Source organism: Podarcis liolepis (assembly GCF_965112155.1).
Source record: "Podarcis liolepis genome assembly, chromosome: 14".
Lineage (NCBI taxonomy): Eukaryota > Metazoa > Chordata > Lepidosauria > Squamata > Lacertidae > Podarcis > Podarcis liolepis.
This window is the reverse complement of record NC_139569.1, coordinates 17185078-17209522: the sequence shown is the minus strand read 5'-3', so window position 1 is coordinate 17209522 and position 24445 is coordinate 17185078. Positions and strand designations below refer to the sequence as shown.

General features: G+C 42.4%; 2 protein-coding genes across 6 annotated transcripts in view; both read left to right on the top strand.

Annotated features, from left to right (window-relative positions):
• Positions 1-6683, top strand: part of CRAMP1 (cramped chromatin regulator homolog 1) — a 42002-nt gene extending 35319 nt beyond the window's left edge. For all 5 annotated transcript variants that reach the window (XM_083474155.1, XM_083474153.1, XM_083474157.1 and 2 more), the window contains exons 20-21: positions 258-406; positions 1976-6683. In XM_083474155.1, the coding sequence (XP_083330281.1) occupies positions 258-406; positions 1976-2140 (314 nt within the window). In that variant the 3' untranslated portion in view covers positions 2141-6683. The remainder of the gene's footprint in view (positions 1-257; positions 407-1975) is intronic.
• A 2621-nt stretch (positions 6684-9304) lies between these two features.
• JPT2 (Jupiter microtubule associated homolog 2) lies at positions 9305-24081 on the top strand. The gene is made up of 5 exons (XM_083474578.1): positions 9305-9465; positions 17234-17382; positions 18550-18692; positions 19629-19686; positions 21957-24081. The coding sequence occupies exons 1-5, from the start codon at positions 9422-9424 to the stop codon at positions 22133-22135; spliced, it is 573 nt and encodes a 190-aa protein (XP_083330704.1). The 5' UTR covers positions 9305-9421; the 3' UTR covers positions 22136-24081.
• Positions 24082-24445: the final 364 nt, after the last annotated feature.

Below are 24445 nucleotides of genomic sequence, written 5' to 3'. Positions count from 1 at the left end.
GTATTATGTGAGGTGCATAATATTATACCAATGATGTGCATATTGATATGCTAGTATATGTCCAAAAGATTCTGCATCCCTTGCAGTTAACAAGTAAATTTTTTTAGGGTTTTGCCCTGTTAAATCGGGTACACACATCTTGATTATATGTTGGAAAGTGGGTAAATAGCTTGTAGGAAGCTCTTTGTACCTCCCCCATCCCTCAAACCTAGCAGTTAAAATACTGACTGACTGACTTTATCATTTTGTTTTTACAGCAAGCTTCCTTTCCCCAGAAAAGGGACGGAAAATGCTGCCAACCTCTACTAGTAGTAACACAAGCAGCACCTCCTTATTGGGACCGAGTCTGCTGGATGGAAACTCGCGGGACTCTTTTGTGTCCCGGTCCCTGGCAGATGTAGCTGAGGTATGTCCATACTTAATTGGTGTGATGCTGTGCCAGCCTTCAGCTGAAAGAGGGGATAGTAGTCTTGTGACACTTAGTGTAGAAGTATTTTTTCCTGACTTCCCCCTTTCCAGATGATCAGTCAAAGCATGTGCTATAATTGCATTTTAACATTTGAAGGGTAAAATCCACAAATCCTGATGCAAAGCCAGCATCTCCTATGTACATAATGGAAGAGATGGTATTTCCCAGCAGCAAAATACTGTTTTTGAGTGCAATAGTGGAACAATGCAGTAACTGCTGCAACAGAAGTTCCATCTTCTTCAGGGAAAACCTCCAGATCTTGCACAATAAATTAGCAATCCAGCTAATTTGTTCTGTTGGAAATGGCTAAGGAGAGGAATTTCCCCATCACCACCACCATTTAATAATAGGACCAAGGCTGTGGTGACACAGGATTGCTAAACTGCAGTTGCTTCCCTTTTTAGTTGCTGGAGAGTGCACTGAACGGATGAATGGATGTGCGGGTTCGGCATGTGACTCAGCCTTTCCTATTTAGTATTTAACACAAAACTGAGAATTCCAGTAATCTCTGTATTCTTTTTTTTATCTCCTCTAGTGGAGGAAGGCATCCTCCCACTTGCTTTAATTTGCAAGGTTTATTAGATTTGGAATCCTCATAACTGTTTGGCATAGAAATAATGGCCTTTTTCTCTTCTGGCTATACCTGATCTGCAGCGGCAGGACTTAGGACGAGCTCTGCTGTCATTTCCCAATTAATGTTCATTTATTTCAGATATTTGTAAGCCACCGTTGGCCTGAGGCAGATTACATCAATAACTTTAGAATGCTCCCCAATGCACAGCATCACCACCAACCCACATACAAACACAGTTCCCTCAGGGAGAAGAGTTCTAGTCCTCCACTTTGTGGGTTCTTTTGTGCATTCGGGGAGCTTTTGACTTAGCAGGATTTCCCAAGCTGTGAGCTGCTCACCTGAACTCTACCCTAGTACTATAATTTATTTATCTGTTTGATTTCTTGCCTGCCACTCACCTTGTTACAATGATTTTAAAATACAGTATTTAAAACAGTTAAAACAGATTACAGTCAAGGCAGTGGGGTGGGTCCTAAAATGAAAATCTCAGGTGTCAAAGGCCAGGTTATAGAGGTGCATCTTCAACATGGTATGAAAACTACGTAATGCATATGTCAAACACAGCAGGGAGGGAGTTCCACAGCTTAGGGGTGGCCTTTTTTCCTGAACATGTGGGTCGCCCCCTGCTGGAACATAATAAAATGCACAAATCTGCAGATTCTTCTCATGTCCCACTGTACGTCTTGCTCTCCAGAGTCTCTAAACTCGAGCATTATAGGCAGAGTAATTTGCAGAGTGTAGTCATAGCACAGATTTTGGATGTACTCAGTGCAACATCCGGGATTTACTTTTCCCTGCTGAGTACACCCAACCTGGCCTATGTTCAGTTTAGCTTCTCCAGACTTTCTGATATGGCCAAACAAAAGTGGCAAGACCTAAACTGTAAATAACCTACCCTCTCTTTTCTCCCCCATCCCCTTCTTTGCTTCTAGATAGTAGATTCCCAGCTGGCTTGCATGATGAATGAGAACAGTATAGATTACATATCTCGTTTCAACGACCTTGCCCAGGAGCTGTCAATACCTGAGCCAAACCGCCGAGAGATCCACTTTGATGGAGGAAGTGATGGCCCTCCCATTGGTGACCTCTCTCAGTGAGCACATTCACCCAGCTGGCTGGTGGAAACCATTGAACTAGCTATGTAACCTGGAGAGAAGTGATGTCATAGCTATGCAGTGGATACTTTTGTTGTCCTGACTAGAGCATGCCTCATAAGAAGATCAGTGTTGTCTTCAACAGTCTACAGTTCCTGGAATGTGCAATATGCTAGGAACAATACAACTGGGAGCAGTATTATAGGAAATGACATGTGTAAGCTGATTACAGTACTAGTGGAGTTTACAAGACAGCCCTGGATTTATGCTCTGGGCAAGAAATCCCACAAGCTATGTTTTTATACAGTAAACCAAACCCTTGTTGTCATATCCGCATTTAAGCTGGAGGGTGGGGGTGATAAGATGGTATGCTATTTTTTTAATCTTTTTTTAAAAAAATGAATGAATGAATAAATATACTCCTCTCTTGGTCTATCGCAATTGGCATTGTTGACCAGTCAGTCAGATTGATAATTCCTTGCACTTTCCTGTCAGGCAGCAGTTAATACCACTTTGCTTTTACCAGAATTCTTTTTGATTCACTCACATTCATCAACATTCCAGCATGGCATGAAAAGCGCTGTGTCTGTTCCTACTTTAAAAATAAAAACTGGAGTAGGATCTGAGAGCCCCTTAAGAATGCTCCCTTCCTTATTCTTGTAGATGGATGTGGTGTGCCTGTGCACGTGTGTGCACACAAATATACGCACACCACCTTAACCAGCATCCCTTTGACTGATTCTGCTTGCTTGCTTTTAGTTTTTATTTCTTACAGCAAACACTTCCTGATGCAAAGGTGGTCTTACTCCCCAAGGGCTCTTATATTCCATTTTTTCTCTTGAGGACTAGAAACTTTTTCAGGAGGCTCTCTAACCTCACTCCCAATTCATTCTCTTTCCCCTTGTTAACTTCTCTGCATATTTTCCTCCTTCCCTTTTAAATATTCACTTGCTTTATCTAATGAATTCTACAAGAAGAAAGCATTTTACAGTACTCTTTCCTATGACAGTAGAAAGGTAATGCTTTTACTTTGTCCAGCAAATGAGGTGAGAAAGCTGCTATTCCACTTTTGTAAAGTTAATTCCCACATGGCAGTTCAAGTTGTTCAGCTTCTTCATGAAAGCCTATATAAATTGCATTCTTTAGGATATGCTATTCACTTGTGGGTAATGGGAAACCTTTAATCAATACTAGTGTGAAATTAAGCAGATTTTTAAAAAATACTAGCTGGAACTCTGCTTTGCAAAGATGCCCTGTTCTCTGGTGATAACCCCTCACCCTTTACTGTCTTTATCAAGCATTAGATGGGAAGGTGACTTTGGAAGCCTGCCCACAGTGGTGAGGTGGTCTCACCAGAATGACTTTCCCTGGCAAAGGGACCTAAAAGTCACTGCCAGTCTCCAATGGTTCCTGCATTTCTGGGACCGTATTCGGGACCCCTTTTCTGAAACTGTTCCTGAATCATTCTATCTTCAAGGGCAGTCAAGCAGTCTGCTAGTATATCTCCAAGCTCTGCGTATTTACAGAACTGGAGAGGCTGTCCTAGGTTTAAAGACTTAATTTGTGTTATATTTGTGTTCATCTCTTGAATGGCTGAGCTCATCACCTGAACAGGAAACTGTCCACAACTTCAGTTTTCGTAGGAGAATATCAGAATCATGTATACTTTTGTGGGATTATCATAGCATTGTCCTTCCCTGACATCACTGTCGTTTTTCTGGAAATAATCCCTCTTTCTAGGATTCTGCCATGGTTACTTAGGAGCACACATTTGTAATACTTCAGGGCAAAAGCATTCTTGCCATCCCCTGTTACTGATTATCAGACTAGTGGTCCAGCAGTTTTGAAAGCCCCATAACAGAGCTCTTTGTGTGCTGGGGCTTGCTTATTCTCTTCTAAAAGCAGACAGAATGTTTTGTAAAATGCAATGATGCATTCATGTGAGTGTGTGAAGGCTTTTCATTACAGAAGAAAATTTGGACTCTTTGTGTATGGTGATTTCTGATTATGCATTTAGCAACATGGCCTAGATACCGCTGTGCCAAAACATGTTTATTCTACCTGTCTGCATTTTTTTTTTTGCAGGAGCATTTCAGGCAGAGCCCATTTTCTGATCCGTCCTTGAAATGTTATCAGTTCTATCGTCCACAAAAGGCCTTTGTTCATATGAGACATTGCCTGTGGACATTTACGTTAATTCGTTATAGGTCTGCAGGTGTGGGTGGGTTGCTTTTTTAATGAAATCATTCTTAACATTCTGTTTCTGATGTAGGGAGCCATTGGCCCTCCAGGTGTTGCTGAACTGCAATTCCCATCACCCCTATCCATTGGCCATACTTGTTGGGACTGATGGGGGTATAGTTCAGAAACATCTGTTCTTTTTGATTATAGTCTCTTACGCCCCACATTTCCATTCCTCCTATTTCTAAAAGGATGGATTTGTAGCAAGCTTATGAATCCTTCCATGTGCCCAGATTATTTACCAGCCTTACAGCTTAATGGGATCTGCAAATTTGTCCCTTGTGTGCTGACAGATTTACCTTCTGCCACCAGCTTCCTCTGTTTGAGAAAAGATAGAATGTTGTGTCATAGCTATTTTTATCAATGACGAGGCCTGCAGATTTTAATATCCTTTGTTGCCTGAAACAGAACCAGAGCATCAGAAAAGTAGACAGAACAAGGAGCCAATTGTCCAATTCTAAACAGTTATGTAGTAAAGTTTCTATATCAACTCCTCTTTCTCCCAAAGTATTTTTCCCATGCAAATTCAGTTTCCAAATTCTTGCTAATCACCTTTCCAGTTTCTAAAGATAGGAGTCCATAGAGATTATAAACACTGGCCATTTGGCCTTTTATCTTGCATATAAAATTACATGAATTGTGCACTTGAAATAAAAAACCAATAATAATGTTTAACTTCCAGTCAGTAACTGCTGCTACTCTCAATGAAGCATTAGTGATGTGTCCATTTTGGAGCTTTCTGGTGTTGAGTTACCAAAGCATCCATACATTTGAGACACAACATTGATTCTAGGGCTGCCACTGACTTTTTGAATGCAGGAGTTGGTTTTGAATTGTACTGTTTCAGCCCCTTTGAACTAATAATGAACTTTTACTTAGTTTGTCTCAGAATGCATTTCAGCAAGTTTCAAACAATCTGCAAACCCAACTACTTTGAAGGTGAATTGTCCTCTTGCCTTACCTTCACATTTGCCTGAGGCATTGAGAGAAGGTTGTTCTGTGGATATAGCTGGTTTCCATTTATGAGTGAGATTCCTAAAAAACTCTATGCTTCAGTTTTTTCTGCTATCACATGGTTTGTTAACAGGTGTATTATAAATTGGTCTACTTCCTAGTATATATGCAGTGAAGAAAAATATGTCTTGTAGACCAGGGATAGGGAATCTCTGGCCTTCCAGATGTTGCTGGACGCCATCTGACATCATCCCTGACCATTCATTGGCCATGCTACCTGGGCTGGTGTGAATTGGAATCTGATAACATCTGGAGGGCCACAGCTTCCCCATCACTATTGTAGATCCACAGAATAGGGCACTGGGAATCAGATATTAATATTCCTTGCCTGAATTTTTTTTAAAGAAGAATACAACCTAATTTATTGGCCAGATTCTGAGTGCCTATATTGCTTCTGCATTGCATTTTGATAGGCCAGTTAACTCCTCTGAATATTTTTCTGTAATCACTAGCATAGAACTTAACAGTAACTTCATTCCACAAAGCCCATTGAAATTAACAAAAATTTTGGAGGAGCAAATTCCCTATGAATTGTGTCCAGACAACACGGTGGTGGTATTTTTAAAGCAAAGTTGTTTGAAGTTGGCATTACACAACCTTTTTCATTATCTCTCTCCTATCTTTAATGCTTTCCAGCCAGCAACTTAGGTCAAATCATATCAGCCAAGATGTCTTGTCCACTGACTTTTTGACTTGACAGTTGGATTTTAGTATTTCATTTTGGGTTTACTTTTTTAATTACATGCATGCATATGCACACACACAAAGAAGTTGGATACATTTGTAAGGAAAATACTGCACTTTTGAGTTACCGAGCCCTTTTAAAAACTCAATTCTCCAGACTCCCCAGTGATCTGTAAATGCTAAACAAGTGAAAACGTTTGCAAGCACTACAGCAGTAAGTTATCATTAGTTGCCAAAATGTGATAACTGGCTTTAGAGCTTGTGGGTTTGACAGCAGACTTTGTTGCTGTATATTTTAATAATAGTTAAGCCATATCATCTAAAGGTTTTCTGTCTTGTTTTGAGATGTGAATTTGTTTTATAGATAATAAATATACATATATAGTGTATGTATAAAGCAAGAATGCCTGTCCTTAACTGATTATTTTTTGTACCATATTGTAAATTATATTATTTATTCTTTACCAATTTTTGGAAAAGGAAAAGGTGTTTGGGTTATTTAATATAATATACAAAAGCTGTTAACTTCTTCTGTTTTCAATTTTCAATTCAACTTGTAAAGTTGTTTTTATGATTGTGCATAAATACATACTAATCCTTGGTCTAAGTCATGTGTTTGCTGTCATTTTTACCCTAAGCACTGATAGATTTTCTTCTGACTGGGAATATGACTTGAACCGCTACCTCAGTGGAACAGGGGGAAAATAAGTCCTCTAAAGTACATGTTATGTACTTAGATCTGTGTAATGGAGAACACCCATCCTTAGATTACAGGCCCTTCAAGTTACCCTACCTATTTTTATGTTTGGGGCTGAGCTCCAATACTTACATAGCCAAAATGGCACCACCCATGCACGGTATATTTGGAGGGTTCCCAAGGTTTGCAGAAGAACAATAATTCTTTTGGAGGAGAAAAATTCTTTGGGGGTTCCCCAAAAACAGCCTGATGAGGACCAAGAATGCAGAGTGCCCACAGAATGCTGATTGAAGAGAAACCAATAAATGAGGGGAAATAGAGCATCCTGTAAAAGGGGCCATGGCTCACTGAAGGGAATCCTGAACAGGAGTGTCACTGAACACCATTTTGTTACAATTCAGTTTTAAATTTTATGGCACTCTAGGCTGGATTATTGACAACAGCAAGAAATATCTGCAGCTTGAGGAAAAAATGTGTGATGGGGGAGCATATTGTATAGTATACGGTAATCTGTGTTGCACATCCAAACTGTTAGCACTATCATCTGTACTTGCAATCAAAATTATTCAACCCCCATTGCAAATCAGGTTTATTATCAAAATTTACAGTCTTTCAGCTGTTTGCAATGAGCAAATCATACAAAAGCAATTTAAATACAGTGGTACCTCACAAGACGAATGCCTCGCAAGACGAAAAACGCGCAAGACGAAAGAGTTTTCAGTTTTTTGAGTCGTTCCGCAAGACGAATTTCCCTATGGACTTGCTTCGCAAGACGAAACGAAACGTATTGCGAGTTCTTGCGAGTTTGTTTCCTTTTTCTTAAAGCTGCTAAGCCGTTAATAGCCGCTAAGCCATTAATAGCCGTGCTTCGCAAGACGAAGCCGCTAATAGCCGTGCTTCGCAAGACGAAGAGACTCGCGGAACAGATTAATTTCGTCTTGCGAGGCACCACTGTAGCTCAACATAATGATGGATGCTTCAAGTGGTTTCCCCAAATTCAGCTGAAATTGCAACACAGACTTCTCCAGTCTCACTATTATTCAACCCCCTGAACAGAATCCCACCCAAAAGCACAAATACAACAGGTGTTGTCTCAAGCACACCTGATGCAACTAGATCAAGAGCTTCATTGTTTGTATCCGTTGTGTTGAGCTTTTTAATTGCTTTTGTTTGATTTGCTCATTGCAAACAGCTGAAAGTGTGTAGATTTTGATAATAAACCCGATTTGCAATGGGGGTCGAATAATTTCGATTGCAACTACCTTCCCTCAAAACCCCACGGTTGCATCTAAAGGCTTTACAAAGGACTGACAAAGGGCATAAATACTATGGCTAACTGGTCATCTGGATAGTTTGATTTGCAGTATATAACTAAGTTAGGTCCATTATTTTCAGTAGGTCTGCTCTGAATTAAACTTAGTTGAATACCACTCTGTATATGGGGTGGTTTCTTGCAAGCCGCTTGAGTTTCATACAAAGAAAAGCAATGTATATGTTTTAAAATACACAAATAAATGAATCCTTATAAGTGAATCTCTTAAGAGTAACTTAGCTTGTAGCCTTTTCATTTACACTCCCACCCCAAGGTAGCAAATGCTGAGAAGCTGACCAGGGCTCTTTAAACCTTAAAGGCCATTGCCATTTGCTGCCTTCTTCCAGACCAATGAGCACCGGAGATATATGGAATGGCAGTCTTCTTTGGTGATCACTCGTAGCCAAGTAAGATTGTCTTCCATAAACACGGTTTTAACAATGAGTTCGTAAGTGACTGGAGGCCAATTCTGGACCCACACGTCCTTCCACAGTGGGGACATTTGTTTCCGGACGGGAGTTGATCTCTGTGTGGATTTGCCAAGTGTGCTTTCCTTTTAGCAGGTTTCTCCCTTGCGTCCTGAGTTCAAGTGTCTTCAAAACCCATGATACCTTTGGTAAAGGCTGTTCTCCAATTGGAGCACTCACAGGCAAGTGTTTCCCAATTGTTGGTGTTTATACTACATTTTTTTAGATTTGCCTCGAGACAGTCTTTACGCCTCTTTTGTTGACCACCAGCATTACACTTTCCATTTTTAAGTTCGGAATAGAATAGTTGCTTTGGAAGAAGATAATCAGGCATCCGCACAACATGACCAGTCCAACGAAGTTGATGTTGAAGAATCATTGCTTCAACACTGGTGATCTTTGCTTCTGGTATTAGTTCTCCTGTCTTCCCAAGTGATGTGTAACAATTTTCAGAGACACCGTTGATGGAATCTTTTGAGGAGTTAGAGATGGTGTTTATAAGTGGTCCATGTTTCACAAGCATATAGTAAGGTGATAGTACAATAGCTTTGTAAACAAGCATTTTGGTTTCCCTGCGAATGTCCCGGTCCTCAAACACTCTGCACTTCAATTCACTCCGCCCGCGCTTGAGGCATCTCGCCCCTTCTTCCCGCCCCCAACCTTCTATTGCGCTCATTGGGCACAGATCACCGAGTCGTCGGTTGGTTGGCTGGCCATGAGCGGCGGCTCCAAAGGCCAATCGGCTTTTAAAGACCGCCCGGGAGCCCTGCCTGAGGAAATCACAAGCGCGGGGCTCCAGCTCCGCTCGCAGTTGAGGAGCGCGTTGCTTAGCATCCGCTAGGCCGTTGGTCGCCGCCGTTCCCGCCACCATGTTTCAGGGACCCGAGACCGACTCGGCGAAACCCAGCTCGAGGTAAATGTGCTCGTTCCTCTGAGGAAGAGCGGCCTTCGCTTCGTGGGGGAGGGGCGGGGAGGAGACGCCGGACGCCGGGGTCCCTCGCTCCGTTTCCCGCCCTTGTGGCTGAGGGGAGGCTTCTCAGGGGCGGAAGCTGGTGACTTGGCGGAGCCACCTCGCTGCAAACGAGGGGGGATAAAGAGAACGCCGTTTTTTAAGGCCATGTTGTGGGTTGTTAAAGCAGACCGCGGCGGACGCTTTCGATTCGAATTAAAGCCGTGCGTTTCCAGTTCGGCCTCGCTGCGCTTTGAGAGTGGGGGTGGGGGTGTGGCAATATGCCGGTTCAGGTAGGAGGCCTTCTGGTGCCGTCGGAAACCGGATTTCTTACCTAGCGCTGAGGCTGCATTATTTTGCAGGCATACATCGGAGTAGCCCTGATGAAATCGCCGGGCTTGCTTCTGAGTAAATGACTTCTGTAAGGGGTGTGGCGGAGGTTTGGGGGGTTTTTTTTGTTTTGTTTTAAAGAGAACAAAAGCTTTTATGGTGCCCGCCCTTTTCACTAGCCCGCTCAAGCAAAATAAAGGAAGGTTATACTTATATTTTTGGGTGGTGTTTTATTTTAAAAAATGTCTTGCCTGTCTCTTTCCCCCCAGCAGAAAAACTTAAGGTGACTGTCGAAAGTTTTAAATACGGAATCTGAATACACCAAATCAAGGCAACAATGCTGATCCACATTGTTTGGCAGTCATAAGGATTCTAGTGATAATGTATGGTGCTGTTTCTGAACTCCCCTCTGAAATGGTATACTGTATACGTAGAGGGAAACTTAATGCGTTCGCACCCAAAATGCTGTATTAAACATCCCAAGGCCTGTCTGAGAAAGAAAGTACAGTGGTGCCTCGCAAGACGAAATTAATTCGTTCCGCAAGTTTCTTCTTCTTGCGAGTTTTTCGTCTTGCGATGCACGGTTTCCCATAGGAATGCATTGAAAATCAATTAATGCGTTCCTAGGGAAACCGACTTCAGACCAGGTCCGGGGACAGTCTGTCCCCCGACCTCTTCTGAAGGCTGGGGGGGGGGGGACAAGGGCTTTTCTTCCCACCCCCAGCATTTTAAAAAACCCCGGGACAGCGGAGGGCTTCTCCGCTGTCCGGGGCGATCTTAAAATGCTGGCGGGCGGCATTTTAAAATCGCCCCGGGACAGCGGAGGACTTCTCCGCTGTCCGGGGCGATTTAAAAGCCCCTGGGAAGGCAGGCAGGGGGGACAAAGACTTTTGCCCCCCGCCCGCCTTCAGAAGAGGTCCTGGTCCGCTGCCGCTGCTGGCGGAGACTTGCCCGCATGCCGAAGCCTGCGCGCGCTGACATCAGCGCGCCCAGGCTTCGCGGAGCGCTCCGCCAGCAGCGGCAGCGCTGCCGCTGCTGGCGGAGACTTGCCGGCATGCCTCTCCTGCCTTCAAAAGCCGTCCGGGATAGCGGGAAGCGCTTCCCTGCTATCCCGGACTGCTTTTAAAATGCTGGCGCTGGGGAGCAAAGCCTTTCGGCCCCCGCCAGCCTTCCTGGACCTCTTCTGAAGGCCGGAGGGGGGGGAAAGGCTTTGCTCCCCACCGCTAGCATTTAAAAGAGGTCCCCGGAGATTTCCCTATGGGCTTTCGTCTTGCGAAGCAAGCCCATAGGGAAATTCGTTTTGCGAAGCGCCTCCAAAACGGAAAACCCTTTCGTCTAGCGGGTTTTCCGTCTTGCGAGGCGTTCGTCTTGCGGGGTACCACTGTATAGCACTGATGCCTAGAATTAGCTTTGTTGTGGTTGCAACTGGAGTATTCGTGATAAGGTGTCCTGCCTTTCTTCTGCTTCCTCTGGCCATGCCCGTGTGTGGGTGGAATGAGTAGGTTTTGATTTTGCCTATTCTTGGAGGCTATAAATGGATTTGTCCTTGTCTGGAGCATGTATTGCATATAAATGAAATTGATTCAGGTTACCGGGAGAGAAGAAACCAACTGCACTGAGTTAGACCTCTTACTACTTCCACTGGATCACATTTTTACCTGTGTCTAGTATAGTAATCACTTGGATTGCTTTGAATGCTGAACTCCCTTTGTGAATTAACCACCCCATGTGTGTGAGAGAGAAAGTGTTATGCTCATTTGACAATTCATTTATATGTCACATTTATTGTGCAAGAATCACACAGCTTTTATTGGTAGGTCCCTATAATTTCTGACTGTCCTCACCTAAGAGACTTGGGAGTTGCTGAAACCTGGCTGCTGATAGGCTTCTATTCAGTTCATGCAAAATGTTTTCCTAAGAGAAGACTGTTTGCCACATAACTCAATATATGATGCAATATGGCCTAGATGATGCCGGATGTACTGACTGCCCTACCCAGGTCTTCCAAATAAATACTAACTCTCTACTAGACCACATTGGGTCTTCTCTGAACTTTGTTTGCTTTGTCTGTCCATGTGCATTGCTTTGTATGCAAAACACTTCTGATGCTTATAAGCTGGAAGACTCGAACACTGGTTTCTATAATGGCAGTGGAACTATTGTAGCAGCGATTGTTTTACATGCTAAGGTAACCTTCCCCAGGAATCTAGTCAAGAGTTGTAGTCTAAAACATCTGGTGGGTGCCAGTTAAGGGAAGACTGCTGTAGGGATAGCATTCAATTAGTGGCTCCAGTGTCCAACCCCAAGTACCACCAATTCTATTCATATCAGTAGCTATGCTAGAAGGTACAGAGTTGTGTGTATGGAAGAAGTAAAGCCTTTAGGTATATGATTTGTTGGCATTTAGTGTGTGTGTGTGTGTGTGTGAGAGAGAGAGAGAGGGAGGGGGAGAGAGAGAGATGGGCTAGTCTCCCACTTCACAATTACCGTATTTTTCGCCCTATAGGATGCACTGTCCCATAAGGCGCACCTAGTTTTTTTTGGGGGGAAATAAAGGGAAAAAAATTATTTCCCCCCGGGCTGGGGCGGGGGAAGCTCGAGCTTCCCCCGACCCCAGCCCCCAAACAGGCAGCTCTCTGCAAGCCGTGGGAGCGCTCCCGCTGCTTGCTGAGAGGTGCGCGAAGCCTGGACGTGCTGAGCTCAGCGCGCGCAGGCTTCAGCATGCAGGCAACTCTCCGCAAGCAGCGGGAGCCCAGCGCTGGGCTCCCGCTGCTTGCGGAGAGGTGTGTGAAGCCTGGAGAGCATGAGGGGTCGGTGCGCACCGACCCCTCTCGCTCTCCAGGCTTCAGCGAAAGCCTGCATTCGCTTCATAGGACGCACACACATTTCCCCTTCATTTTTGGAGGGGAAAAAGTGCGTCCTATAGGGCGAAAAATACGGTACTTAATCTCAAAGTGGTCCTGATTGATTGCTGACCTAAACTTCAATGCAGCTGCTTAATCTCCAAAATAAACATTGAATATTTTAATTGTACATGGATTGGCGATTAGAATTGTAAGTACCTATATATTTCTACTATTGCCATGAGATGTAACTTCATGGAGGTGGATCAGTCTGTTGAGATTTGAATAACAGACTCATTAGCACTCCTCCTCCTCCTTTTGGAGGTTTAATAATTCATGCCACCCAGTGTTTCAGAATAGATTTTTGCTGTAGGAGGTAGCTGCTGTGCTTAAAGGGCACCAGACCGCACTGTCTGGTATGATTTTTTTTCAGGAAGGCTCAGTTGTGACACCAGGCTCTGTTTTCCAGAAGCCAAAACTCACTTTGAAGTCAACATCTTGCTGTGTTCCTCTACCTTTAGAGAGTTTTGCTTCTTGCCAGAGACATAAAATATTAATTCTAAAACTGCCTATTAATCTCTGCTTCAACCAACCTAGAGTTCTTGACTTTTCTCATGAAGCAATAACCTTGGAGAAAACCTGGATTCTGTATCTCCTCTCCTCCTCCATCCCCATAACTTAGACCAGCATATGTAGACAGACTTTGATAACAATGGATTACTTAAATCAAATCTTGCCACCTGAACACACACTGATTAGAAAGTAGTGTTTCATTTGAGTGACATCATTATTTTGGATATCAGTGATTAAATTTTTTTTTAATTGCCTAGATGCCCTTTTGCACAAGGTGACTCATCAAAATGTAACAATATATGCATACTGAATTAGTGTCAGGAAGAATTTTGAAATTTAGAGGATTTTTTACATTATCAGAATGCTCAAGGAACTTACTCCTGGTGTTTGCAATACTGTGAGGACATCATACTTATTGAAGCACAAGGGATTGGGATTGAATTTTCTGACTCAGAGCTCAGCCCTGGAATACATGAGGTAAGAGATTTAAGAAGAGCCTGCTGGATCAGGGCAGGGGCCGACCAGATGCCTGTGGGAAACTCACAAGCATAATTTGAGCACACAAGAACTCTCTTCTCCTGTGGGTTTCCAGCAACGGGTAATCAAAAGCGTTGCTACCTCCAAGTGTACAAGCAGAGCATAGTCATCATGGCAACTAGCCCTAGATAGTCCTCACCTCCATGATTTTCTCCAATCCTTCAAAGCTATCTAGGTTGATGGCCATCACTGCCTCCTGTGGGAGCAATGGCCATAGTTTAACTGTTGTGAATCTTCCAACATTAAGCTTCATTAGATGTCCATGAGAAAATCTTGTCTCTATTCACTTTCTACATCTTTGCTTCATCCAAGTTAACAAATTTGTGGTCCACAAGAGGATCCCTCCCCTTATTCCTTGATGGCTAAGCTTCCTGAGGAGACCTTAGTGAGGTACTGGTTCAGGCACTGGGATCTGCAGAGGCAAATAATTCATTCAACTTCTCCATATCCTCTTTTCACATTCCTTTTACTACCTTGTCATCCAAGGTTCGAACTGTTCCTAGATGGCTTCGTGATACCAATTTATTTAAAGAACTCCTTGTTGGTCTTAATATTTTTAGCTGTACGCTCCTCAGAATTTTTTTAAAGCATCCCTTACTTGCACTTTTTTGCTCAAGTTTTGTTCCTTTTTGTTCTCTTCAGAATTGTGTATGCAGTAGCATTTCCAGCTAAAGAGGAACAGTCTGCCACTATCTTCATAGGATATGGCAAAGAAGAAGAAATGGGTTCTATATGCAATACAATAATCACGTCAATAAAACTTCAGATGTAAAAAATAACTAACATCATCAGTTATTAAAGAGCAGCAGAGTTCTGTATTAAAAGTCTATTTAAAATGAAAATATTTCAGCTTGGGAGACAGTATGAAACCTTGTCTCCCCATTGGATGGAACAGCAATCTCTCAGCATCACCTTCTGGGACTGTTCTTCCAAGAATGTAAGGAGCCATTGTAAAACAATATGCAAGTCTTCCCAGCTTCCTCAACAAGATAGTGTTTCATCACCAAGGTGACTAAGGCACTTTCCATTCCAAGGAGAAACCTTGTACAGAGTTTGTACAGATATTTCCTAATAGTTACCTGGATCTAAACCTTACTACTTCAGGAGGGAATTCATTGCAGCCTCTTTCCAGGACTGTAGGAACCACCCCCTTTCCTCAAGCAATTTGGGATTTGTGTGTCAACTAGTGTCAAACAGCCTATATTTCTGAAAGGACTTGTGCTCATTGTATGATGCTTTCTTTCTGAATTTGTTTCTGCTTCTTGAAAATATTCATGCAGAATTTGCAATGAAAACCCTCTCTGTTGTGTATACAATGTGTATCTTCAGTCAGGCACACTCATGTTACTGTTGCAATGCTTGGAACTGTGGTGTTGGAACAGTGCCTAAATGTGTAGTTCACTGATCTCAGATATGATACTGACACTTTTAATCAGAGAGCCTTTTGTGGTCCAGAATGCAATCTTCAAGTATTTATTTTCATTTATTTTGTTTTTGCATTTATATTCAACGTTTCCTCCAGGGAGGTTAGGGGGCGTATTTGGCTCTCCCACTCCCTATTTTATTCTTTCAACAAGCCTGTGAGGCTGAGAGATGGTGATTGACCCAAGGTCCCCTTGTGAACTCAAATCCTAGTGAGGATTTGAACCCTGAGTGATGTCCTAGTCCAACATTCTAAACCAGCCTTCACCAACACGGCCATTTGCTAGCTGGAGCTGATGGGGATTGTTGAAACCAAAGCTAAATTATTGGCACGAGACTGCCAAGCACTGCATTGTCAGTTGAGAAAGTTTGAATTTAAATTGCATGAGTGATTCTGTTTTCTCATTTTGATGAAGAGAGAGGTGATGACCACTGCAGACTTGTTTGCATTGTGGCATGTTGAAAGAAAGCAGCAGTAACTTAGAAGCAAAATGATACAGTGGAACCTCTGGTTGCGGACGTAATCCATGACGGAGACACATCTGCAACCTGCAGTGTTCGTAACCTGCAGCGCCACGTCTGCACACATGCATGACGTGATTTGGCGCTTCTGTACCGGTACTTCCAGGTTTCCCGCGGTCCACAACCTGAAAACACGTAACCCGAAGCGTTTGTAACCCAAAGTACCACTGTATTCTTAGTTTATTCCTCCCCACCCGCACCCAACCCTTTATTCAGGCACTCCGATTGCACAGGAAATTCTCTTCCATGACTTTTGGAGAGAAAAGGTTTTATGGTCTGGAATGCCGTATAGCTGTGTCTCAAAATCTGAACACATTCTTGTCTCCTTCCTGGCAAATGATACAAGAAACATCTTTTGCCCCACCTTCTTCATTGAATTAATCTATCAACTTCCATTGTATTGTGAAATTGCTTCAAGAGTGCAAATGTTTGCATAGATATTGACTATTCGTATGGAACCAGCTTGATACTTCAGTCAGCAATAGAGGGTCAAAACTTGTAGTTTTGTTGTGCATGTATTGTACTGAGTGTCTGTCCTAGCTACCTCTTATCTGGTCATTTACAATGCATTCTTTAATGTCATTTGCATTCCGTTCCCTGCAAACCTTGGCCTTGTTCTGGAATGTTTCTTTCCACAGAAAGCTGAATAACAGATTGCAACAGTCTTAACAATATGTGTATATGCTGATGTGCTAGTCACAAAGCCTATAAAAGGGTGTGGACAAGTTTGTAAGCAGTAAATGCATGCACTCTTGTTCAGTTTGAATTTGGGTGTGGTAATGACCTCACCCAACAATGGGAAAATATCCATCAAGAAACATCAAGCCAAACTTCTTATTGGTGCCTAATATGCTTTGCACAGACCTAGTTTGGGATTCCCCCCCTTTTTTGTGTCGAGAAGTATGTACAGTTATAAATTATTTGCCCTCTTTAAACTTATCCTGACCATCATATTCTTTATGCATTTAAGCTAGGGGTAGGCAACCTAAGGCCCATGGGCCACAAGCGACCCATGGGGGTTGTTTAACCGGCCCACAAGCCGAGCCGCCTGCTCAGTGAGTCCCCACGTGCTGCGCTAAACCGGTGCAGCGCGGCATGGGGACTCGCTTCCGTGGCACTGGAAATTGTGTCTGCACAGGTGCCAGAAATCGTGTATGCTCAGGCGCTGGAAATTGCGCAGGCACTCACAATCCAGCCCACCGAGGGATCTCTGCTGGAGTGAACCGGCCCAGGCGAGGTAAACCTTGCAGACCCCTAATTTAAGCAAAGGTTAACTTTGTAGAGACGAAGTTAATAGAATCTGTAGGCTGACGGTATGCAACATTTGAACCATTAAGCTTTCTGCTTCCTACTAACAGAGAGTTATTTCCTTCCCCTCTCTCATAACCTTTGGATAAATCTCTTCATAGACTTGTCTGGTTGCACATTGCCTGTTTTCACTTATATAATTCAGACTGGACGCTATCTGTGCTCGTGGCTGACTATCATTTATTTTCTGTAAACAGGGTCCTGCAACCTCCTGGAGGAAGCTCCAGCAATCTCTTTGGAAGCCCAGAAGAAGTAAACTCCTCTTTCAGGCCGCACAGAATGACATCTAACATATTTGGAGGAGCTGAAGAAACTCCAAACGTTTCAAAGAGAACAAACCCTCCAGGTGAGAGTCATCTTCCTGAGAAACTATGTAAGGGAGTGGCAGGTTTGGCTTTGCCTGCGAATACATAACCTATACTTTGTCCTTCTCTATTCTAGCAGAGTTTTACCATATTGTATCGCCATTGAAAGCCTCTGTATGTTTCAGACTATCCTTGTTAATCAAAGACGTGCTTAGGTTGTGTTCAGCCAATATTTTGCATGCAAGAGATGAATTGCACTGCTTTGCTAACTGATGTAATTCAGCCTAACAAACAGATGTTTTATCAGTTTGCACAATCTTGCCGTATAGATTGCATCTTACAAATGTAGATTGCAAGTGTGTGCTTTGGCAGAGGGGGACCAAACCAGTAATTCAACCCTGGAAAGGCTGCATAATAAAACTTGATGAAAATGATCATTTAAATATGGTGGCAACAGATTGCAGTGCATACCACCCTCATCCAAATACCACTGTTGTGCCAAGGATGTGGTAAGATATGGTGTTTGATCTCATACCACCTAGGCTGGCTGATATTAAAACGCAGGTTTATAATTGATATTGGACTTCTAAACGTTGAGGTGTGTGGGATGTAGGACTAAAGCTTTCTGTTTATGGTAGTAACATATCAACTTTCAGCTGTGGTATTTAGACAGTGCTGCATTAAATAGTGGCTTAGGCAAAAGCAGTTCTTGGCACTCTCCCAGTGAACAAAGAGGTTACTTTTTAATAAATTGTATAAAGCAATTTGAACAATGGGCTTCAGTTTTAGAGCATGAAGGTGAGTCAAAATATTTCTAGAATCTTGTCCGTGCATGTTCATTTCCATACTGCTGGCGTCTGCATCCACTTGCAAACACTGTTGCAGCATATAGCTGTTCTTATTGCAGTATTGTGTCACATTGGAAATCAAGTGGAATAAACGTTCCTGGAATGATCCCATGCATAACAAATGCTAGTCAGTGCTAGCTGGGCAGCTTGTCTAGCAGTGGAACCTTTTACACATTACACATCTTCAGAATAGTTTTGGTTGATTCCCAGCCTATTAGGTTAAAAGTCAGTGCACATTGTACAGGGAATTAAAAATACAAACAATGCTGATAATGGACTGACTTCTGGAGCTTATCATGAGCTACCTGGAAGAATCTGAAGAAGTTCTTAGTAACTTCCATTAGTACTGCTGTCTTGCAGGTGGGAAGGACAGTGGAATATTTGAGGACCATAAACCTAATCCTTCTCGTCATCTTACAAATCCACCTGGTGGAAAAACAAGCAATATTTTTGGGTCTCCACAGCCTGTCGACATTGTCAAAGCTCACCCAAACAAACCCAAGGTATTGTAGATTTTGCCCATTTCCTTTTCCTTTTTTCTTTTTAATAAAGCCACAGGAGAACTCAGATCAGATCTTAGGAAGAACGATCTGTGTAAATGAAGCAGCCATGCATTCATTTGTATAATTGAGGTTGCTGAATCTGGGGGCCTTTGGTATGGAATTGAGAAGCTTTTGATTCATTCCATTCATTCCTGATCGTGCTGACCCAGCCTTCTGTCCACTGTAAAGTGTTGAATTAGATTGCACATCTATCTAGTAGAAATGTTGGCCCCTGTGAGATAAGGATGCTGGACTGGATCGGCCAGTGGCCTGCTCCAGCAGTCTCTTAAGTTCTTATAATAAGCAGAATCCCTTCTGCCTCATGTGTGGAAAACAACCCTGCAGAAATGCTAGCTACTGTTAGTTTCTGTTTGCCACTGTGCAGCTGCTTAGACTCTATTTACATTCCAGAGACATTCCAGGCTGTTTGAAGTCTCACGGAAGACAGGAGACGGATGTGACGTTACTGGTTTCCTGTTCCTTTGTTTAGTTCAGTTGCTCTCTGCCTTTCACAGAGAGAGGATGTGTTTTCTGTCTGCAAAGTAAGAAATAAAGTATAGTGATGTAGCCGTAAGTCTCATCACTTCCACGTGCTGCTTTGATTCTCTGCTGAATGGGAATGTGCCTGGAGCCTCATCAAAGGCTCAGGTCGTTAATCACGTTGCAGGGCATTTCCGAAGGACTCGGCCGGAGAAAGATGAGCTTTACCAGCTCGGTCGAACGCAGATTCCAACAGCTACGTGCTAGAAGTTCTGCCCTTCAAAAAAGAGAGTGGTAACAGAAATTGCTTGCCTTTCTTGCTTGAAGGAAGCCTAAGCAAACCTTAGTTGCTTTTTTTAAAAGGGGCAATACATTCCCACAGAACTTGGTTTTTTAAAAGTGTTTTTCCCCTTACAGGATCATGCTGTTATCCTGAATGACAGAGGGGATGTGCCACAAGAACTAAAACCCAAAGGTAAGTGGAACACGTTTTCTGGGAAGCAGAAGATTTCCAAAGCGTTGGTTGTCTTTTAAAACTAGTATGAAATCAAAACAGAATGAAAAGCTAAGAGCAGAATGAAAAACATTTTCATACATATAAAAGTCAGGTGTAACACATCCAATCCACTGAAAGACGCCAAAAATATCTAAAACTCTCCAGACTAAGGGACAAAAGCCAGGGTATAAAGAAACATTCTTATCTGGTGCTTGAAAGTAAATAGTGATAGTGTCAGGCTGTAGGTCACTTTGGGACACTTCTCTGTGTGTCAAAAGTAACAAATAATAATAATAGTGTGTGCAAGCAAGACTTCTGTGGCTGATCTTGAGGCCCCAGAAAACTCGTAATTGTAGGCATTCTGTCAACTGCAGATGCCTAATACAGCTTGTGGGTGGCTATAGGGAGACAGAATCTAGACAAACATTGAGGAACTTAACCTATCTTTTCAGTTTATGTGGGATGAATAAAATTCCCGGGAGGCTTGTTAAAATGAGATTTATCAGAATCCACAAAAAAACACTTTTAGGTTGAAGAGGGTTTTTTTATTTTCCAAAGAAACCAATCTTTGGTATGTTAACTTTCTAATGGAAAAATGACTTGGTCAGCTACTGGCTCTGTCAGCAGCTCCTTAGATGCTAGTTACCAACAGTTACAACATTCAGTGTCATAAGTAGAAAAGCAAGAAGGTCTTTGGAATGAACTAAGAGTCCTTTAAATGCTTCAGCAAAATAGTCAAAGATTCTTCAGAAATCTTCAGCTTTACAACAGCTTGAATTTGAGCTGAAATATTACTGATAATTTTTTATTTCTGTCACAAGAAATTGAATATGAAAATGCACCTCTGACTGCAATTTTTTAATATATGGATGTGAGAGTGAAATGAATTTGAAGTGGGTTTGCTTGGCTTATTTTGTGTGTGTGTACAGTACAACCTCAACTACCACTGCCCCTACTTGCAAGCAATCCAACTCATAACCGCAGCAAACCCGGAAGTAAATACTGGGTTTGCTGCAATTCGTGCACATGCAGAAGCAGCTGCCGCTGTCTGCACATGTGCAGAACGGCACTGTTGCTGAATGCGCACACACAGAACGGCACTTCTCCCAGCGACCCGGATCGACTCACGAATGGACCTTTAGAACGGATTCCGTACGTGAGTAGAGATTCCACTGTACCTGTAAAGAGTTACAATTTGAAGAGATCCCTGCATCTGAATTCCCTTAAAAAAACACCTATATCTTCTAAATTTTATAAAAAGCATTCAGTGCATCTTCTAAAAGTACAGAATAGATTCTCCACAATTCAGTCTTCCTATAACTATATGAGAATATTCTGGAATGGGTTGCTATTCTGCTGGATGCCAGAGCTAAGCCTGAGACAAATAATATGTATCTGATCTGAGCTATCTACCAGTGTGTATTACCATCTCCTAAGCTAGTTGTCTGAGATTACGTCTACTTACTTGCTGATTATTATACAGTCGGTAGCACTAACCTTGTGCTAAGTCATTCCCTCTGCCATGAATTCATGGCTTAAGCTATACTTTCTCTTGGATATGGCTTACCACTAAGAAGTAGATGAGCATAGTTCTTGATGAGCTGCACAGGGCTTGAGGACCACTCTGTAGGTGACAGATTGTTCATCTGTTGTTTCTATAGGCTTTCCAGGATGGATGAGTCAAGGGCAGTATCCAATTTTTATTTGAAGAACTGTTTTTTTCTGGGGGTTTGTTTGTTTGTTATATTCAATGTTTGACACAGCTATTATTATTCCAGATCAATAAACCTAAATGAAAAGACTTGTGGAGAGAGGAATATAAGCCACAAGTATTTAGTGTGTGCCTATCTGCAGTTGTGACTGTATCTGTTCCTTAAAGGCCTGGGAATGGTCTGCACACACTTTCATAATACTTTCTTTGTGTCCCCATTATAGTGGCCTGCTTGGTGGGCTGATTAAATACGTTTTTAAAGGAGTGTGTGTGCGTGCATGTGTTCAGTACTGGGTGCCCTTCCGTGCTCCTTGTAAAGCTTTTTTAGCAAAGTATTCTTGGGGAGCAGCATTTCACAATGCTTCCGCAGCACACATGACATAACTATCACCTTGTTAACATGGAAATGAAGTGCTAACTGGGGGCTGAACAAAGTGCAGCTGGGTAAAATACATGTAATGCAAGCTACAATTGTCATAAGACTGGGTGAATATTCTGGCATGGCCACCTGACAACATATCTTAATTTACAATTACAGAAGACCAAAGACCACAGGTGGAAGATACAAGTGAAAAGAGAGAGCCACAGAAGAAGGAGAGCACCAAAGAGCCTGGACCCAAAATGGATGATCATGAGCCCAGGCTGGGGCCACGGCCACGATCACACAACAAAGTCCTCAACCCTCCTGGGGGCAAATCCAGCATTGCCTTCTATTAAGGAAAGTGTTCTCTTCCCTTCCCCCTCCCCACAATGGAGTCAGCACAGAAACAGTTTTCAAGGTTTGAACCAGAAATTTAGCCTCCTGCTGCTTGAAGAAAGAGCCACTTAGTGGTTTGGCATATTCAGTATGTGACAGAAGTTAGCTTGAGATTCTCTGGCTTTTAAAGTTGCAGAACAGACTTCTGAGAGTACCCTGATCTCATGCACCTCTGAGGCAGAATATTGCTTTCTTGATGCACAGATTAGGTATTATAGCCCTGAGGGGATTTTATTTGTGCTAGATAAGGAGGAAGGCTGGTCTAAACTCTGACTAAAGATCTTCCTGAACTGTGGACTAGAACCGCCCTTTGTCATCTTGCAAGGGAGAACCTTACTAAGCAAGCAGATCCTCTTCTGGAGAGTAATTGTAGTCAAAATGTATTGTGCAAGAATTCATTTTTTGAACTCTTGAAAGTGGAAGGTGCATGTTGAATGACAATATACTTGCACTTGTGGATGGCATGGAATGATCTGAAAATTCGGCCAAACCACTCTTGTCTATAATCAGACCTTGAATCTTGTCCAATGAGATGGTTAAGAATGTAGTGTTCTACCCCATAATTAGCCTCCAACAGAAGCTGTTTGTACTCAAGGTTCTTTCTGCCCTATAAGTGTCTAGTCTTATCTAATTCTGTGCTGACTCTGTTAGACTATTTGCCTTCCTTCCTTATTGACCACTTCGTCCTATAATTTGGATAGTTTTCAACTCCTCTTCCCCAGAGACAGCACCTTTAACTATGCTGAGTGAGGCTGCAGCTGCTGTGCTGCCCACCTTATTCTTCTAGTTCTCCTCACCTTGCCCACCACCAGTACTTCAAAATTAAAAGTCCTGATTGTAGCAGGCAGAGGAAAACCTGGAGAAAGGCTGCAGAGGTTGGAGCCCTGGTTATTGCAGTTGAAAGTATAAATAACATATTGGTGACCCCATCTGGAAGCACAGACTATCCCACCTGGTTACTTCTTTGCATTGTAACTGCCTTGAGACTTCTGTTTGTCTCTTTCACTCACTCCATCCAATTGGGGATGGTTCCTGGATTTTTGCAATACAATACTCCTGGTGCACAGACTTCAGATTTTTTTGCAATAACTTTGTATTGTTTTCTGGAATTTCGTTATGTGGGTTTAGGGGGTGGGAGGGGCTCTTAAACTTCATGTATTTAGATTCCTGACCAGCTGTACTTTAAGACTTGTTCTTTTTTTAAAACATCAAGTGCAGTGGCTTGCCTTTAGAACTCCCATTATATATAGAAGTTCATCAGGCTTGCCAAAGAACTAGTGGCCTTTCTTGCAAAATGGCTCTAGGTACCAGCAGAAAACATTTTGCAAATGGGTTCTGAGAAACAAGCTCTGTGCCAGATATTAAAAGTAGCTTGGAGTTCTGTCCAAGTTATTGTTTTGACTAAAAACTAACCCCTACTGGGGAAGAAAAATTCTTCATTGCCATTCTTCAAGAATGTGCAGCACCTCAAAAGAAAAAGGGAGAAACCCCACAGTAGAACAGGGAATAAGAAGAGTTTGGTGTGGGGTGGATGTTGAGCTTTGTGGTGGATTTGTTCTAAAAAGGTGCAACATGGGAAGAGTTGGCTCAAACTTGCTTCTCTGACACTATTTGCATTGTGTTATGGACTTCATCTTGTCTAAAGCATCAAGCTTTACCTGGGGCTGAAGTATTAAAAGGTGCATTTTCACCAGTGCCTCTGTTTTGGATAGCAGTTTTCCAGCAAAGCCTTAAATTATTACTGATTTAATTATACCTGTGCCATTATTTTTCTCAAGGGGTGCCTGGGGAGTACACTACGCATCCAGAAAGGATGCTTTTATTATTAAAAAAGGTGGGGTTAATGAAAATTCAGAATGTGTTGAATCATGTACTACTCAATAAACAGCTGCATTTTGTCACTTCATTATCGTGTGCCAAGGCTGTGAGTCCTAATAGTGTTCTTTTGTGTCTTAAATCACCTTGTGTGTTTAAATCACCAATACTGAGACATGTGGACTACCAAATGTCCCATTAAAATAACTCTGGTGGACATATTTATATAGTGCCATCCATCTGTACTGTACCGAGTAATTTTAAGCAAAAAGTAAATACAATTCCCTGTCCTGACAAGTTTGTAATGAAATTATGGATGAATGCATCCATTTCTTGGCAGAGAATAAAATTCAAATATTGTTTGAAATAGAAAGTATCTTAATTCAGAATCAAGAGATTCAGGTGTCTGTCTGTACAATCAACATTTGTAAGGAGGGCCTTTTCTAGTTGGAAGT

Coding starts and splice junctions, on each gene's coding strand:
- JPT2 (XM_083474578.1), top strand. CDS start 9,422: ATGTTTCAGGGACCCGAGACCGACTCGGCGAAACCCAGCTCGAG. Junction 9,466..17,233: donor TCGGCGAAACCCAGCTCGAG/GTAAATGTGCTC, acceptor TTCTGTAAACAG/GGTCCTGCAACCTCCTGGAG. Junction 19,687..21,956: donor ACAAGAACTAAAACCCAAAG/GTAAGTGGAACA, acceptor TTACAATTACAG/AAGACCAAAGACCACAGGTG.